This window comes from Polyodon spathula, chromosome 16, assembly GCF_017654505.1.
Source record: "Polyodon spathula isolate WHYD16114869_AA chromosome 16, ASM1765450v1, whole genome shotgun sequence".
Classification (NCBI taxonomy): Eukaryota; Metazoa; Chordata; class Actinopteri; order Acipenseriformes; family Polyodontidae; genus Polyodon; species Polyodon spathula.
This window is the reverse complement of record NC_054549.1, coordinates 7,762,770-7,781,666: the sequence shown is the minus strand read 5'-3', so window position 1 is coordinate 7,781,666 and position 18,897 is coordinate 7,762,770. Positions and strand designations below refer to the sequence as shown.

Here is an 18,897-nt window from a genome sequence, read left to right as displayed (position 1 = left end):
GGTACGCAGCAGCTCTTCTTAGTTAAAAATAAAAAGTAAACAAAAACGGGACTTTGTCCATCCCCACGTTCTCCATGCAAGCAGTGCTCTTGGTGCTGAGAAGCGTGGTGCCGTCAGTGGTGCGGTGCTGTGCGGTGCGGTGCTGTGCTGTGCTGTGCTGTGCTGTGCTGTGCTGTGCTGTGCTGTGCGGTGCTGTGCAGTGCAGTGCAGGGACGTGCTCTGTGTTTTACCGGTCCACGGCTCGGTCCTCCTCTGCAACACAAAACACACGTAATCCAAAAAAACAAAGCAATACAGGCTCCGGCCGAGGTTTTGACGTAGCTGCTCCCCTTTGTACCCAGCAAACTCCTCCACACAGTCACCGCGTTGCCATGGTTTCCCTAATAGAGGGCTGGCCCGCAGCTGACTGCAATGGAATCGTCCTGAGTACTTGCAGCTACGCGCCCCTCCTAATATGACCACCTTCCAGTTTCCACCTACCACAGAGGTGCCAGCTCTAGGAGGCAGCTTACCTTCCCCCTTACACAGCGCCCTTTCTAATCGGGAGGGAGATTTACAGCATCGATCCTTTCTCTCTCTATCACAGATCATTATACACATTCACCAGCTTATCTTCTCTCTGGACATCACTTTCAAAAGCCAATTGTGGACAGACATAAACTGTGAGTTTATCTGGTTATTAAACCAGATTCCATGTTAGCAAAATCAGGGGCCAGCCACAAAGCACTGCTAGCACTCAAGCAAGCAATCTTATTTTGACCTGTTTAAAAAAACCAAACACTTAGCAAGAAGTCTATATGATTAAAGGATACGTGTGTTATTTTGTTGAATTTTATGGAAGTGAATGTGATTTAGCAAACTGCTAGAACAGCTCTGTGAAAGAAGCCCCAGGGGTTCGTTTCTCTATTGCGAGATCGTAGGATAGGTCTTTCGACCAGCTATCACCTATTCTTCTGCTCACTGCTATTTCTATCACTATCACCTGCTTCTATATTCCAGTCGAACTGCAGTTGGTGTCGTATTTCAATACGACAGGTAGGCTAGCATATTTCAATTTTCTATTTTATTTATTTATATAGCATCTTTCACACCGCAGTATCTCAAAGCACGCCATGTGTTGTTTAAAACAGAATACAGTCTGCAATATCTGCTAGCTAGCATGCCACCATATTGTCTCGCAATATATAAGCAAGCCCCTGGGGCTTCTTTCACAAAGCAGATCTAGCAGTCTGCTGAATCACATTCACTTCCATAAAACTAAAGAAGATAACACATTTACTCTTTAATCATACAGACTTCTTGTAAAGTAAATAGCTTCTGAAATCTACCTTTAACTAAAAACGAGTGAAATGCAATCTAAACTTATTTAAAAAAAAAAAAGGAAAGAAGAAATGAAACATTCATCTCAGAACAGAATACATTAGGTGGTGTGTATTTCCACATGGAAAGATGTACCGTGATCATTGTAGAAACGATAAAGGAAACTAAACCGTTTGGTCTCTGAAGACACTAAAGACTTCCAGTAAAAAAACATGTCATTAAAATGTGAGTTTTTAGTATTTCAGCCCTATTGAGTGCTGAACAGTTCAGGATGATCATTATAGACAGAACAGCTTTTGAAACAGGTGGAATCCATTAACACAAATCCTTACAGAACAAAACTGAAGAGTTCTTTTATATCCTGTTTTCAAAACTATTTCTCTCTGTACATGGTTGTACAAATCAAAGTCACTTTTATTTCATTCAATTACTCTGATGTATTTTACAGTATATAAATACACAGTATATAATATCTATTTAACAATATTCACAAATTACACGTCTTTAAAAAATCTAATAAAGTATAAAATCCGCAATTTATCCAGAGCAAATCTTCCATCCAGCATTGTTAAAAAATATCCCAATTTGTTCTTTTTCTTCAACCCAATTCCTGGCTCAATCACTGGTAACGCTGCTGTCTGGCTCCCAGTCAATTGCAGTTGCCATGATATCTAGATACAGCTTCCACACACAGCTCAACAGCTAACTGTATGTGAAGATATGACTGATCCATTGATGCCACATCCTGTAGAGTCCAGGCTGGCCACTGTGTTAATGCTGCAGGAGGTGACCCATAGACGAGTTGCTATTAGAAAGAAGTCTTTAGAAGAAAAACAGGGAAAGCTATCCAAGTGAAGACGCATTCTTGGTCACTTCACTGCTCCTGAACTTGTCTGGCTGTGCGTTCCAGCATCTCTTCTTACGTCTTTTGATTGTTCATATAGAGTCAAGTCAGTCACATTTTTATGTGGAACTGTGGCCTTTAAATGCATCACTGTATCCACATTGCTGTCTGTTAAATAGAGAAGGAAAACATTTTGAAATTGAGTTCTATGAATGCTGTGCTACAAAGCAATGCCACCTGCTCTATGTCATCTCCTTACACAACTAAATCCTGAAAACTAGCTAATGAACTATGACATCATTTTATAATCTCCCCTGAGGTGAGCATGCATGGGTCTATTACGAAGCAAGTATAAAAGGTATTAAATAACCCGATTGCAACTGCATGAAGCCAGCAAGGGGTCGGGTTGGTAATTTAGCCCATATAGATGCCAATTCATTACCCAAAACCTAGGATTTTCCTGAGAGCAGTTTTGATCCTATTATCCAAAAATAAACGTCATTTCTGAATCCTCAATGAAGGATACTCACTGTTGCTGTTTATCTGAGCAGTAGATGTTCTGTGTGAGCTCCAGGTTTGTGAGCTGCTCATCGGATTGACTTGTAGGTCTTTTGCAATGGTGCTGCCAGCAGTGTTATCGAAAGATGATTCCTGGGATGAAGTTCCATGTCCAGGAGAGTTTTCAACACTTACAGCTACAGTGTCTGTCCCACTGGTCATAGTCACACCTGGGACAGGTGTGTATCCTTCCTGTATTTACAAAAGAACAATCTGTTAGAAGGGTTGCCTGAGCCTGCAATCTAATCTCGTTACGTTTCTATGAAACATATATAGATATATGTTTTTACTACATACATACATATGTATATACAGTTTAAATCAGGGGTAAGTAACTCTAGGGAGTTCTAGGTTTAATTCTAGGTTCTATGGTAATATGTAATTAGTTCAATTTCATCATTAATGCTGAAATATAGACAAGGGCATGAATTTGCTCAAAGTTCAAGCCGCTGTATCTATATCTGCTATACTTTATAATGGGTAGGGCATGGTCATCACTGGGATTCAATGCAGGTCCTGGACCGGAAGAGTCACAATATCGCTCTGCTGTTTTAGATAATATAATATAAAAACAGTTGCAGTACCTTTCCCTTTTCTTTTTCCATGCTACCACCTAAAAAAAAAACTTTGAATTAGTACAGATATCTACACGATTCCTCAACAAATGAGACACTTCAGCTAAAGGCAATGAGAGGGCCATTCCTACACATGTCATCAGCATTCATCAGCAGCAATGGCATTGTGCACTGGGAGTCCTGGCCAGTTGTCTGCAACCTCAGAACTTTGCTCCAATCCAATCCTCAATCAATACATTGACTGGGCTGAAATCAATGCAATGATGATGGACCTGGTCGGAAGTGAGTCTCTCAATGACATGCACTGGAAAGCCAAGGATTCCTTCCCTGTAAACTGGCCAGCATCACAAAACCAAAACAGCATCTCTATAGGATCACACTGCAAAGGTAAGCTTTTAAATAGAAAAAAAAAACACAAATAGCCTACTGACCTTTATTATTCTGCAGGCATTTGTAAACCAATAGTATTGCTATTACACTTATTGGTGCAACAACTCCAAAAATGGTCCCAGCTATGACTGCAGTGTTAACAGATGATTGTTTGCACTCCGCGTCCGAGGCAGGGGTTCCAGGCTTTGCTAGTCCCTCAGATTGACAACTACCAGGAGAAAGAAACAACGGTTCCAGAGCCGTGGAATGGAATGCACTTCCACATAATCACTGTGATCATTGACATCAATATCTCTAGATCTTTTATATATGCAGAGTTGATTACATTTTGTAGTTTTTGTGATGTAATGAAACTTTAAAGCACTCACTCAGTATGTGGTTTACACGTTTCCAACGAGCCATCTGAATATGTATTATCAGGACATTCCTCACATTGTGTGTCTACAACACTGGACCCTGGAAAACAGACAATCAGCCCATGACCGCACTCTATACATGATGTTAAATATTGCACACACACAGTATGCATAGCGGAATGACGCACCTTTCTTTCTGATATATTGTCCTGGTGAACAGCTTCTGTGTTTCTGGCAGGTTTTGCATCCAGAGGATGATGGATCCAAACAGTGAAACCCTTCAATACATGTGCAGATAGTATCGGAGAAAACTGTGCATTCCTGGACTACTGTCAACCCCAGTTCTGTAGAAAACAACACATCAAATACAGGGGTATTCTTATTGACTTGCTTAACATGAACATATTGAACAAGTATAGAAAACAGTAAGAAGCAGGGTTCTGAAAAATATAGCTTTATATAGTGTTTCTACAGCTGTTTAAATAACGTACCTGTCATTTTTCTTTTCATTGTTAACATCCTTTTTGACAACTTTTTACACTTATAACTTTAAAGTCTGTTTCAAAGCTCTTTTCAGAATGTCCACTCTAGTGCACTGAGGTTTGAGATCTGTCCTCCAGTCTAAAAAAAAAAAAACGTTAACAAGACCTCTGGCTTTTCTGTTCCGTACCACCTCATGGATCGTTATTGCTGTGTCACCTGTTTGACAATGCGGGCAATAATCCTGACACTATCAGTGCACTAGAGCAGACATTTTGAAAAGAGCTTTCAAACAGACTTTTAAAAAGTTGTCAGGATGTTAACAATGAAAAAGATACCGGGTTTGATTTTTTTTTAATTTAATTAGCATGCTGATTGAAGATTGGAAGAACCACACACAATGTGCTCAATTCAAAAGGCTAATCTAAGATGGAGCAAATAAAGGTTGAGGATATTCTTGTGAGAAACACAATCCTTACCCAAGTCACATAGTTTACACCCATAACATCTGTCTAGACCATTTGGTTTCTCAGTATAGGTCGACTTCATACAGGGGATGCATGATGTGCTCAAGTCCTGGGTACAATGCCGATAAACTCGCATTCCTGGTGCAAAATGCAAACAAACAACTAGTTTCCAATCTTAAAAAATGTTAGCAAGTTGCATCAAACAATGGTAGGCTGTCTGTTTACACTACACACCACACTTTGCTAGCAGTACACAATTGTGCAAAACTGTAAATATATAGTTTAAAAACATAGGCTAACTGCCTACTAACAGCAGTTTATATATATATATATATATATATATATATATATATATATATATATATATATATATAAATATATATATTGTTCCACCACTGTATCTTAAAGCAGCTATACAACAACAATCTGATAATCTGATAGTCCTTAAATGATTTTAGGTATAAATATGTGTTTTCCCCAACATGCTGTCTTGCTTATTATAAATGGGTCTGTTTATTATTATACATATTATTGTTTATGGTAGCCATGCAGTATTACAGTAAGTGCCCATATACACGCTAAAGCAATACTGCATTAAGATTTAGTGTAAAGAGTTTGGATTGTCTGCCTACCTGCTTGGCACATTGGGCAGCACTGTCCTTCTATATAATATTCTGCATTGTCACAAGCATGTATTTTTGGAACAAACACCAAAAGTAATATATACTGTGCTTTGACCTAAAACACATCAAAATATGGTTATATTTCAGTAAGGAAAGAAACAACTTAATAGTGCCTCATGAGTTCACTGTGAAATGATCAGTTCTTTTCAACATTTGCTTGTAAAAGTTTACTGCTGTATTTTTGCACAGTATTTTTGCAGTTTACAGTAGTTTGCCATGTTTTAATATGCTTCAGCATGCCTCGTTATTCTTTACAGTATTTACCTCTGCTTTACCATGCTCTCATTATGTTTATGAATTGTATTTTTATTTGATTTTGTAATACATGTTGTTTATACCTCTTTCCTAGTGCTTGGATAACTATGTGTCAATTAAACTAGCTACACGTTGAATTATTTGTAACCTTTAGAAAGGTCTTACTAGTCCTCTTAAAAAGATGTGCCACGGAACAAGGACTCTGCTTCCTGCAGCTCTCGCAAACATTATTTTGTTCGTTTTGGGTAGAAACATCATCGCAGCCAGAGGATGAATTTGTGCTGTTGTGCAGTTTCTAATCGTCACCTGTGTGGATAAAACACATTTCATAAAATGTTAGACTAGACTAATACTGAATTGTTCTTTCTATCTAATTAATAAATACAATACCAAATAGTGTTGGTTTATTACACGGTAATAGTAGCCCCCCTGACTAATATCGATTTATAATGAACCTGGCACAATTAGGCAGGATTACATTACTATTTGAGTTACGTGGTAAATTGACTTCGTTCATTTTTGTATTTAGTTATTCAGCTAAAAATAAACACAAAAACTGAGCTGCGACTGTTGTACTTACACACAGCACGCCTGATTCTGCCAGGGGATCCAAGTAAACCTCCCAAAAAAAACATCTCTGCAGACAGGAATTCACATAAAAAGTGTATTCTGATAAAAGCGCGTTAGTTCAAAAAGTTTATGTATTTTCTTAGCAACTGTAGCTGTTACGCACCTTGTGTTTATGCCGTCGTGTTATACATATACGTACGAAACAAATCGACCAACTAGTTTACGACTGCTTACAGGCAGTAACTAATGCAACGATCTACCCGATTGAACTGTTTCGCTTTCGGTTTTATACAACAGTGGCGTGCTTAATATTCCATTATTGTCGGAACTGCACAGACGTTCAAAACAGCAGCTAAAGAAAACTTGAATCCTGTAATATCACCTTTGCATCTACATTATGCTACATGGTGCTAACTGAAAGACTATAGTTGACATACTATTAAAATAAAAGATGTGCTGGGCAGGCACTTGTATTAATATAATCATGTGTGACACTTGTTAGTGTTTAAATCAGTATGGTTTTGGTGTTATTTATTGTAAATGTGCGCTAATAGTAGGAGCTTGAAAAGTCTGCAGATTTCCTAGTGTTTTGTGGGATTAAGTTCCAGGCTGGGAAAAGGCGATGAGCTGAGAAACGGACTGCGAGTGCAGGTAGATATCTAGGCGTAGGGGGATTGAAAGGGAACTAAACTGTAATCTTCAAAATCCCCACAAATTCAAGAAGTGCAAACATTAAGTATTCTTTTTACTGGAACTGCACATATTTCCACACGCGATTGGCTTATTCTCAAATTTAATTATCATATGGTTGTTCTTTTATTTAAAGTTTGCTTGCTTATTTTTGTAATCTTGTGTTGTATCATTCTTAGAAATTTCCTGTTGTCTTCAATTGATTTATTTAGATATTATTATTATTATTATTATTATTATTATTATTATTATTATTATTATTATTATTATTATTTTGTAATTTATTCTACTTCTTGATATTGCATACATGTTTCTGTTTTTAACTGCCATGTAAAGCGCTTTGAGATACTGTGCTATGAAAGAAATTGAAATATAAACTCTTTTTACTGTAATCTGACCCCCCACAAGATTGTTTTCTGGCTCTACCGGAGGACTCAGGCGTGTTTCCTTGATTGCTGAAGAGTAGCGCCTGATATGAAATCATGTGATAGCATCTGAAAGTGGAAGTGATACTCAGCCTGGAGAATAATATTTCATAAAGTAATAGAGATGATGCTTTATGCTTTTAGAAGGTTTGGGGACTTTCACAGCACAGCACAGTCTGAGAGAGCAGCTGATTCACAAATCACTGTGTGATCATCTCTTTAACTGTGTTTAATTGTCTTGTTTTTCCTGTGCGCTTATTTTTCTGTGATGTTTGCAGTCATTCCAAATGGGTGCTCTTCTTATTTCCCTTCATAGCATTAAAAATAGATGTAACATTCCCCTTGTGATCTGCCGTGAGCTTCACTGTCACAGCAGCATTTTAATGAGAAGTGAACGACACTGAGTTGTTAAGTCAGACGCCAAGTCAGTAGTTTCAGTTCTATTTTAATAAGAAATAGCATGCCGAATATGTACTGTACTGCAGTTTAAATGTTTAAAAACGACTTATCATATTTCACATGCTTTGTTAAAATCGAAGAAAGCTTGTTGAAGTGAATGAAGTCATGTCAGTATATCGAAACTGATTTAAAATTGATTACGGGGGTTGTCTTATAGAATTTGTCCATGACCCTTCTGGAAAGCCGTTGAGAACATTATTTGTCTCTATGTCCTCCCCCACAAATACCACCAGCTACAGTTTTTGATGCACACCCACCCTTGTGTCATTTTCACCCACCCCTGTGTCAACCTTGTGTCGTTTTCCAAATCACATTTGATTTACTTATAGTCATCTACCAAAGCAGGAAACGAATCCCACAATAACAATTAGCCTTTCCGAGTGTGGGCTGTGGGACTTTTTTTTTCCCCCAGATGAGTGTTTCCAGTCACTGTGAATCATGTGTTCTAGTCACCAGCATACATATTTTCCTATGAACTCTTTAGCACCCCACTTAAACAACCATCGCATTGTTTTCCCATATCTCTGTTTAAACCCATTATATTCAGGCTTCTCAACTGCTTAACAACACAGCTTCATTGCTACAGGAAGCTTGTGTGTGTTCACACTCACTTTATTTTGTGTGCAGTCTTCCTTGTTTTATGGTTAACTGAAGGATGTAAATGGGAGAAGAATTTTCATGGTTTTGGGTTACCTCTGTTGAATGGATTTTTATACAGGGTATTTCCTTTAAAAAATATGAAAAAGTAACTTACAAAGAATCTTTGTTTCAAATGGTATATGTCTCACATTTGCTGTTGGTGTCTTGTGTATATTCACATGGTCAAAGCAGCATTGTTTTGTTTCTTTTATAAAATAGGGATGCCCCCATGCCAAAAAAAAATATAAAACTTTTAGTGTGTAGTGTGTTGTAAGTGCAGGGAAGTTCCCTGGGCAATCCATTTGAAAGACCCGTGAACACAACAGTGACTGTCACAAGTTCCCCTCTTATCACACTGCCTATAGAAAGTCTACACCCCCTTGAACTTTTTCCACATTATGTTGTGTTAGTGCCTCAGAGTTTCATGCATTTAAATGAGGATTTTTTTCTACTTATCTACATAACATACTCCACACTGTTAAGGGGAAACAAGTTTTTATTGAGTTTTTATTGTTTTTATTAAAAAATTATATATTAAAAATACAAAACTGAAAGATCATAATTGGGTAAGTCTCCACCCCCCTGAGTTAATACTTGGTGGAAGCACCTTTGGCAACAATTACAGCTGTGAGTCTGTTGGGATAGGTCTCTACCAACTTTGCACACCTAGATTTGGCAATATTTGACCATTCTTCTTTACAAAACTGTTCAAGCTCTGTCAAGTTCCTTGGGGAGCATTGATAGACAGCAATCTTCAAGTCATGCCACAAACTTTCGATTGGATTTAGGTTGGGGTTCTGACCGGGCCTGTCATGGACATTTACCTTTTTGTTCCTTAGCCACTCCAGTGTAGCTTTGGCTGTGTGCTTTGGGTAATTGTCATGCTGAAAACTGAACTTCCGTCCCAGTTTCAGCTTTCTTGCAGAGGGCAGCAGGTTTTCCTCAAGGACCTCTCTGTACTTTACTCCATTCATTTTCCCTTCTATCCTGACAAGTGCCCCAGTCCCTGCCAGTGAAAATATCCCCATAACATGATGATGCCACCACTATGCTTCACAGTAGGGATGGTGTTCTTTGGTTGATACGCTGTGTTGGATTTGCGCCAAACATAACGCTTTGCATTTAGGCCAAAAAGTTCTATTTTAGTTTTGTCAGACCACAAAACATTTTGCCACATGGCTACAGAATCTCCTGAGTGTTTTTTTGCATACTTCAAACGGGATTCAAGGTGGGCTTTCTTGAGTAATGGCTTTCTTCTTGCCACCCTACCATACAGGCCAGATTTGTGGAGTGCTTGGGATATTGTTGTCACATGCACACTTTGACCAGTCTTGGCCATAAAAGCCTGTAGCTCTACCAAAGTTGCCATTGGGCTCTTGGTAGCCTCTCTGATCAGTCTCCTTCTTGCTTGGTCATCCAGTTTGGAGGGACGGCCTGATCTAGGCAGGGTCTTGGTGGTGCCATACACCTTCCACTTCTTAATAATCGTCTTGACCGTGCTCCAAGGGATATTCAAGCCCTTTGATATTTTTTTATCCCCATCCCCTGATCCGTGCCTTTCAACAACTTTGTCCCAGAATTTTTTTTTAAAGCTCCTTGGTGCTCATGGTTGAGTCTTTGTTTTGAAATGCACTACCCAGCAGAGGGAACCTACAGGAACTGCTGAATTTAACCTGAAATCATGTGAATCACTATAATTTAACACAGATGGAGGCCACTTAATTTGGTGTGTGATTTTGAAGGAGATTGGTTACACCTGAGCTAATTTAGGATTGCTATTACAAGGGGGGTGGACACTTATCCAACCAAGCAATTTCAGTTTTTTTTGTATTAATTGTCAACAAATTTTCTACAATATCTTTTTCTCTTGGAAGTTGTGGGGTAGGAGATGTATAAATAAATGGGAAAAAAAACTATGTTAATGTATTTTAATTCCAGGCTATAAGACAACAAAAGGTGAACATTTTGAAAGGGGGTGTAGACTTTCTATAGGCACTATATATATATATACCATATTACTTCAATTTGGTGCCGCCCTCGAATTAAAGACGCCCTCGTATTGACGCCACAGTCATATATCAGCGTTATAATAGAGGCCGCCCTCAAATAAACGGCGCTATCAATAAAGAAACATTTTTTTCTCCCCCTACTAAAAAAAACACACAGTAAACAAATAAACACACAACACTGACTATGTTCATGTAACTCCCCTGAAGAGACGGGAGCCCCAATCTAGCACGTAAATTACAAACTAATGTACACACACATAGTAAGCACATTGTGTTTTATGGTAGTACAGTTCTGAAAGAAAATCCAAGATAAACTATGAACAGAACAGCAGTCCTTCTGAAGTTCTTACAGGTGGTTTTGTTGTTTTGTTTTTTGTTCAATTGCAATTCCCGTACAAATAAAAACAATGTGCTTACTATCTATGAGAAGATTTAGTTTTGGTTTCTCTTGCAGAGAAATTACAAACAAGCAAGTTACAGTGAGAAAAATAATAATCGAGTAGGATATATTGTAGTTTCTACAGAAATCAAAACTGATCTTCGGAGGTAATTTTTGGTGCAGAAAAACAATTAAAGTCACACTCTTAGATTTAACTACCACACCAGCATTGTCCCGCCCTTAACAACCAATACACACTCCTGATTCGATGGTAGAATACTGCTTGACCTTCCACCTCTCACCTAATAGGCTCTCGGTAACCGTCACCGATAAACGTATTGTAGTGAAAGCAGGTTAGCCACACACGCTGCTAAATACAGATAGGCTACCGCATTACAGAAAATAAGCAACCGTGATACTTCTAAAATGTTATAAATCATATAATAAAAGATTGCAGCGTTTGAAAATCGTAGTATTATTAATAAAAGTCGCCCTCGTATAACGGCCGCCCTCTTTTAAGCACCGCAGTCAATCTTAAAGACTGATCTGGACTTTCACATAAGAAATAAACACATAACTTAAAAAATTCAGAGTGCAAACTGAAAGATCAGTAAGCCTAATTATTGTTACGTACCTGTTTAAAAGGTAATGATACAATTTTATATGAATAATTACAATGAAACAGTGTCACGAACCAGACAATGCCACTTGAAGGTGGCATGTGGTGCTATTATGAACTGTTGTGTTAAATGTATGCTTTTCACTACTCTGCAGATAACTTAGCCTAATGGTTATTAACACCTGTAATTAACACCTGTAATTCTAAATGTGCAATTTCTAGAGCATTAAATTCTAGAGCACGTTGATTTATTATTGGTTCAGACTTCTGATTATATTGTCGTACAAAGATAACATTGTAATTCACTATTATATTCATTACTATACACTTTATTTCTGTAGTTGAAACTGGTGCCATTTTTACAGTCTGGTGCTTTTTTTTTGTGCTCATGTAGCAAGGTCGGTTTCTTGTAATCCAAATATCCAAGATAGGTAGGCTTGTACTGTGAAAACTTTCCTTGCACCTTACCTCAGTGTGGATCACTGTGATGTTACAGTCCTGTGTGTGACTCCTCAAAGCATTCCAGGACACCCTTGTAAACACGACGATTCCTCTCAATGGCTTTTATCTCCAGGTTAAATATGTTAAAACAATCCAAATTCCAAAGTTTTGCATTGCATGTTTTTTAACTTCTGTGAAACGAGTTGTGTACGTTCCCACAACCGAAACAATATAAATAAGGAAATAAAATACAGGGAAATAACTTAATTCAGTAATAATTCAGTAACCCGGCAGAGCAGTAAGTGAGCTTGTCTTGGATTTGACCCAATCCTGGATCAGGGTTTAATTAGTCAAGATTAACAGGTGTTCCAGATCTTTAGCCACTGATGATTAAAGACACCTATAAACCTGCTGGACAGGGGCTCTGCAGGAGCAGGGTTGGAGACACCTGTCCTAGGTTGTTTCCAGGGAGTGCTTGTGTATTGGATGTACTTTGGTTGGTGACTGTAAGGTACATGTGAACATTATTTGAGTGTGAAGACAAATCACACAAGTTTATCTGTAACAGGCATGACATTAGCAGAATCTTATCTCTTTCAAATAACTGAGCTGTTTTCAACAGTGTACACCCTTCTCATTTCTCTCTCTTTTGCTTAGCTGTCCTTTACTTTGCAGAAGTTTAAATTGCTGGCATAAAAAATAAAAAAATAAAACAGTATACTGGTACTGTAGCTGCAAAATGTGCAACGGCCTTGCCTGTCCCTGCCCCTGTGCCTGTGAGTTAGTTATTAATATAATCGACAACCTTCCATGGCTGATCACAGCACTGCAGCAAGTACTGAGAGATCATTTAACACACAAGCTAGTGTGGTCAGAAGTTTCGTTTATTTATGAACAGCACCTGATCGATACATCTATCACAGCTTGAAGATATGAGATGAATAAGAAAGGCAGCTTAGCAAAAATATACAGACACCTGTCGCTTGCAAATCTCACCCTGCGGAACAGCTACTTTTAAAACTTCCTGTTGTTAAGCAGCAATGCATTTCTGTATTCAATGGTAAACCACATCCATATTTACCAACGTATTTACTGCAGACATTGACACACATAAGTCCACAGCAGTCTTAAAGGTGTTGTAGGAGGCTGTTAAGCTCAAATGCACAGATATTTGAGTGAAACTGATATGAAAGCTTATGAGAAAGTTTAAACAGCAGGCCTTGCATTCGCTCACAAGGACAGTGTTGTTGCCCCCCCGATGAATGTTCTGTTCCATTATTTCCAGTTCTAATGTCAAGAGCGTCAGTAAAGCACAGTATAGCTTTGCCCCTCCTTCCTTCTCATTTGCCCAGGTCTGAATCAGAGCTCCATCCTCCTGGTGTTATTGAATCAGTCTCCCAGGCATTATAGATTCAGAAGGTTTTGGTACATACTTGCAAAAGTCCATCTGCAACAAGGGAATCGAGAACCTGTTCAGTGGTTGCGAAAACCAGATCAACAAGGATATCTGAAACTGCTGTTACAATAGAAGTGCTAACCAGTGTTGTGGTCTAACTGACTATTCTTCATATGTGCATGTGTGTGTAGGTTTGCTCTTACCGGAAATCCACAAGAGCCCTCCTCGTACCCGTGTCCAGGGCAGGGGGTCCCACCACTCACTGGGGGTGGATTGTTACAATGTCGGGACCGGCTGACCACTCCCAGGCCACAGGTCAGAGGGCACAGAGTCCAGGGAGCCCAGGGTGACCACATCCCATTAACTGAAAGAGATTCACAACAGGGTCACATCAAAGACAAGCCTGCAGCTGAATGACTGAAACCAGCTGAAGTCAGACCCAGAGCTGAAGTGGCAAGCAACAGACGTTTTTAATGAAATCCAGGCTTAAAGCAAGGAAAGCATTTATCCCACTGCACTGTCTAGATGCTATTGCAACAAAGTGAAACTGACAGTTGCATACCTCTCTATTCTTTTCCTATGCTTTACCATGCTTCACTGCTCTAAGATAGCTAGCTATGGTTTTTAGGGAATAGTTACACTAGAGTTGAATTACCAGGGCAGTTATCGTTGTTGCACAGGGCTATTTCCTCTGGAGACCCCAAACAGGACTGCCCCCCAGAGGATGGGGCAGGGTTATTGCAGACTCGGATTCTTCTCTTGATTCCAGAGCAGCTGAAAGCGCAGGTTGACCAGGGGGACCACTCTGACCACTGGCCGTCCACTAGGAAAGTAAAGAGAAGATAAAGCACTTTACCTCTTTTCCAGGCTGGTCACTTAAGGAGGTTGAAGTCCGTCATGGCGATGTCAATAGGGAGATTGAACAGGTACAGTTGAGGAATTGGGCTGGAGAAGGTCCGGCTGGGTTGGAGCTCACCTGGACAAGCCCGGGGGTTGGGGCAGGGTTTCAGATCAGATGTAGGTCCCTCGCACCGCATGCCACTCTCCGGGTTGGTGCAAATCCGAATGCGCATCTGGTTCTGAGAGCCGCAGGTGACTGAGCAGAGTGACCAGGGGGACCAGGGAGTCCAGATACTTGCGGCTGTCAAGCCAGGAAGACACACACTTTAATCTGTCTTCTCTCCTTTGGTAATCATGCTTACAACTACAAGAACGAACTGGGCGGCAATTGAGAAACACAGGATTTACAGATAATATCAACTCAAATACATCATGAGCTCACATGCTAAGCTTGTCTATCACTGATTTACTGATGATGTTAGCCCACAATTATGTCATGGAAATAGCTGTACTGCAGCATTAGACATCCAGATAAAATACAGACGGCTCTCACATTTTCTACATTTACTAACCAAACTGTTTTAACTAAATGATTCACTTCGATTGCAGACTAAACAGGAACTGTTATCTTTTCTGTTTCAATCTGGCTAAGCATTCAGAGGAAGTGCCGGTACAATGCAAAAACAACACCAGTACCTTTACATTCATTGCCGTCCTGAAAGAACCCAAACTGACAGGTGCAGACATAGGATCCCAGGGTGTTCCTACAGGCTGCCCTCGGGCTACACTGGTGCACGGCTCTCATGCACTCATCAATGTCTAGAACAAAATATACATTAGCTCAATAGAGTATAACACACTGCTGTGGGCTTACTGAAGCATTATAAATAACTACTGGCAAGCATACATCATTTGAAGAAAGTTTCAAAGGGAATGGATAAAACCACATCCATGCTGTTTTAAATACTGTTCAAATAGTTTTTTTTTTTTTTAATTGTACACAGTGACACCTGAGAGATGCAAATGATTTTGGACAGTCAAACACTGGTAGGTTTGCTTTTACTTGCTGTGCAGCCTCCTTGAGCAAACTAATATAAGGAAATGTTAGGTAGTCCTGAGGTTTACCCATGCATGAGTACAAGCCATCTCCCTCATATCCACTGGGACACTGGCATACATATGAGCCGTATGTGTTAATACATTTAGCATCAGGGAGACAGTGCAGGGGCATGCCTTCTGTACATTCATCCTGATCTAAAAAAGAATAATATCATATCAAACGCAATGCAGTAATCAAGACTGCAGAGAACAAACAGAGATTTCTGGACTTCATTCATAACCACTGACAGACTAATAAATTCCCAGCTCTCATTTCCCTTTATACATGGTATATCATAAAGTTCATTTAAAAAGCCTTACTTTTCTTAATACTGTATCATTTGAAGAGTTGTGTCAACAGCAAGCAACTATGCAAATCTCTTTCATTTGCAAACATGCATACGATTTCCACACTTACCTATACAATGAATGCCGTTGCCCTTAAACCCGGTGTTGCATGCACAGTTTTTAGCATTCTGTGACCCTTTGCAAACTTTGCTAATATCTAAGAAATAAGAAAGCAGCACACAATCACTAAGAGTAGTTGGTTTGGTGCATGTTTCAAATGCATGAATTATATTACTGGCCCTGCTGACATTATAACAACTGCCTGAAACAACTGTTTGCTCCTGAATCCGTGGGAGCGCCAGAGCCATTGAGCAGCTCCCTGTGCAATGCCCAGTTTATAGTAACTTTGTACAACCAGCCCAGGAACCTGGCTCCCTTGATTGTATGACTCACCCTCCACAGCACACGGCCGTGCCTTTACCAGGTGAGCCACACGGGGGCTATACAAATGCCTTTAACTACTTCTACTGAAATAGGTAACTGCTTTGAAACACTGATTAAAAAAAATAATGCTTGTGAAATATGAAGTGTGTATATTTTTTTTACCCTTCCTTAAATGAAACAATCTCTGGGCAATCGTCACTTTCCCTGGGATGCCTGGAAGGAAATCGTAAACAATTGCCCGAATGCTGCCAAAATCTTCATTCCTGAGACAATTAAAAAAAATAAATAAATCAGATATACTGTCTGAAAAGCTTTTCTGTCTAATTAACTAAAATAAAAAGTGGTAGGTAATATAATAATCCCATAGAGTATTTAAAGGACTGAAGAAAGTACACAGTCGATATTATAAAGAACCATTACTGCATCGTTGTCTGCATGACACTGTAACAAATTATAACGATCACAAGGGTTTAACAAGAAATAGAAGCACCACGGTATTGCAATCATTTTCCATACATTGCAGAATACTGAATGCTGGGTTTGTTTTGCCCATCCCGACTCATGGAATAACCACATTGCTTCGTGAACTTTAAATAGAGTAGTCTACGTTTCTTTTTTCTAATATATTGCTTGTTCTTCTAATTACTCCACTATTAGAAAAGTATCACTCTTAAGGTGGATGCTCAAAGCTCCCTGCTGTATTTTTTTAGACATCCACACACTGCAGTTGGGACAGAAATGCAAATCAATATAGAGTACTGTAAAACATGATGCTTTTAAATCATACAATAGTCCATCAATTTCAATCGCACTAGTTCTGTTGGCCAAAACAGTTGATGTGGTCTGGATGAGAGTGAGGTTGTCTGGTTCCTTGACCCATTTGACGAAGCCAGTCTCAGATAGGTCACTGTAATATGGAGTCAACTGAATCAAGCTCATTTCCCCAAGTAAGAATTTACCCACATCTGGAAAAAAACAGAGTTGTGATCACTCAGGGATAGTTTCAAGCAGTTAGAAAAAAAGAAACGCTAATGCAACAATTGAATACATCTATTCAATAAAAAACGGTACGTTCCAATTGCTTTGTCTCTTTGGAATCACGTGATTATGTGACTCGCCCATAATCCCAATGACCAAAAGAGATTTCAGGTAAAAAATTTTTTTATTTATTTATGTGTTTAATACTGGCTGTAGGCAAATATGTAAAATACTTATACTAGATATTATACGACAGATATGTTTATTTGGTTGTGTAGCTGAGTATAGTCTTGTGAAAAATATCTGTATACTTAAATTATTTTTTCTTTTAAATGTAACCACCGAGAGCCTTATTAAAAGCTGTACCCTTGTTTTGAATCCTAACCTATGGGTTCAGTGTCCAGCACAAAGTAATATTTGAGTCTGCTTGGGTTGAGCATCTCAAAGTGGGTGAAGTCATAGGGTTCAACCTCCTGCTTGTTCTCCGATGGCTCGCTTGCCTCCAGTTGAACCCAGAACTTGTTTGGGAAGAAATCATCTTCTTTAATCTTCCCGAGTGTCAAAGCCAGACCGTTTCTCAATATGTGGCTAGTTGTTGGTAAGCCTCCTGATAGGGTTAGTCTTTGTCGATAGCTGTAACAACAACAGAAAGATACCCCTGGAGCCTAACTTACAAACTACAGCCAATCACTACAAAACAAACAAAGCCTTTAAACTGCGGCTTCTAGCTACCAAGAGGCTTGATTGTACTTGAGAAAAAAAAGGGTGTGCAGATATGAATGCTATTAATCTCAATGCACTGTCAGTGAATGGGGTGGCATTGATTGAAGTCTGCAATGTGTTGCAGCATTTCATTGAAGTATTTGGCTCCACTAACCTGTGAAACGTGTGCCCTTGTGAGGCGTAAAACTTGTACCATGTGATCTGAGAATACTGGAAGTCCCCAGAGATCGATACGGTAAAAGTGGCATTGCCACCCACCACCCTTTTTAGGAGACACACCTGCTGTCCTACCCCGTCACAATCCTCTTGGCTATCAACAGAGATGCTTGCTGTGGGCTCTACATGACAAGAGGAAGAAAAATGCAATATTTCTCTCAGAATGTTTTTCTTAGGGTTTCTCTGATGAAGTGGGTGCAGCCTTAGCAGGGCTAGGGAGGTGATGTTGTTTCTTGATCCCTTTGGATCCTGGGCATTGGGAACGAATCAATGCATTACAGATAGCATTTAAGTGTAACAGAGCGAAGGCTAGGTGCGGACTGGTAGCCATGCATACCAATGGAATGCCTTAACCACTATGCATATATGTCAGGCTGGTTTGTATTTGAAGTTCTAGAGCTTTTAACTTCGTCTGGTCCACAGTCAGAATCCTTAATGGCAGTGCATCACACAACAGTGCCTGCTAAACTGACAGGAGACACAGTTAATTCAAAGACATGTTCAGTGGGGTGAATTTAACACATATTTTGTATTACAACAGTAAAGGCAGAAAGCGAGATCTTTTGCATGATCAATTTCCAAAAAGCCCTCTTCTTGCACATTTAAGAAATGAATTACAATGCCTGACAGTCATAAGAAAAGGGGCAGAATTCATCAATACAAATAATATGATGATTTTCAAAAACAATTACTGTATATAGGCAGAAGCTACCATTATTGTGGCTTACCCTGACAGAAGTGCATTCCGTCCCCTT

At 39.3% G+C, this 18,897-nt stretch overlaps 1 protein-coding gene across 3 annotated transcripts; it reads right to left on the bottom strand.

Annotated features, from left to right (window-relative positions):
* Positions 1–511: 511 nt before the first annotated feature.
* LOC121328276 (tumor necrosis factor receptor superfamily member 14-like) lies at positions 512–6,746 on the bottom strand. 3 transcript variants are annotated; one of them, XM_041272868.1, is made up of 10 exons: positions 6,509–6,746; positions 6,094–6,234; positions 5,623–5,728; positions 5,003–5,128; positions 4,232–4,387; positions 4,056–4,143; positions 3,729–3,895; positions 3,307–3,335; positions 2,695–2,914; positions 512–2,332 (listed from the first exon to the last, which is right to left on the bottom strand). In XM_041272868.1, the coding sequence occupies exons 2-10, from the start codon at positions 6,184–6,186 to the stop codon at positions 2,190–2,192; spliced, it is 1,128 nt and encodes a 375-aa protein (XP_041128802.1). In that variant the 5' UTR covers positions 6,187–6,234; positions 6,509–6,746; the 3' UTR covers positions 512–2,189. The 3 variants fall into 3 exon arrangements, with proteins under 3 accessions (XP_041128802.1, XP_041128803.1, XP_041128804.1); XM_041272869.1 differs by having other exon boundaries at positions 6,662–6,746; XM_041272870.1 differs by lacking the exon at positions 5,623–5,728.
* Between the last annotated feature and the right edge of the window lie 12,151 nt (positions 6,747–18,897).

What these genes read in the sequence shown, in the direction of transcription:
- LOC121328276 (XM_041272868.1), bottom strand. Translation starts at nt 6,186, where the DNA reads ATGATGTTTCTACCCAAAACGAACAAAATAATGTTTGCGAGAGCTGCA. An exon ending in GTGTAAACTATGTGACTTGG is followed by an intron (nt 4,388 to 5,002) that starts GTAAGGATTGTG and finishes TGTTTTCTACAG; the next exon opens with AACTGGGGTTGACAGTAGTC. An exon ending in ACAATATATCAGAAAGAAAG is followed by an intron (nt 4,144 to 4,231) that starts GTGCGTCATTCC and finishes TCTGTTTTCCAG; the next exon opens with GGTCCAGTGTTGTAGACACA.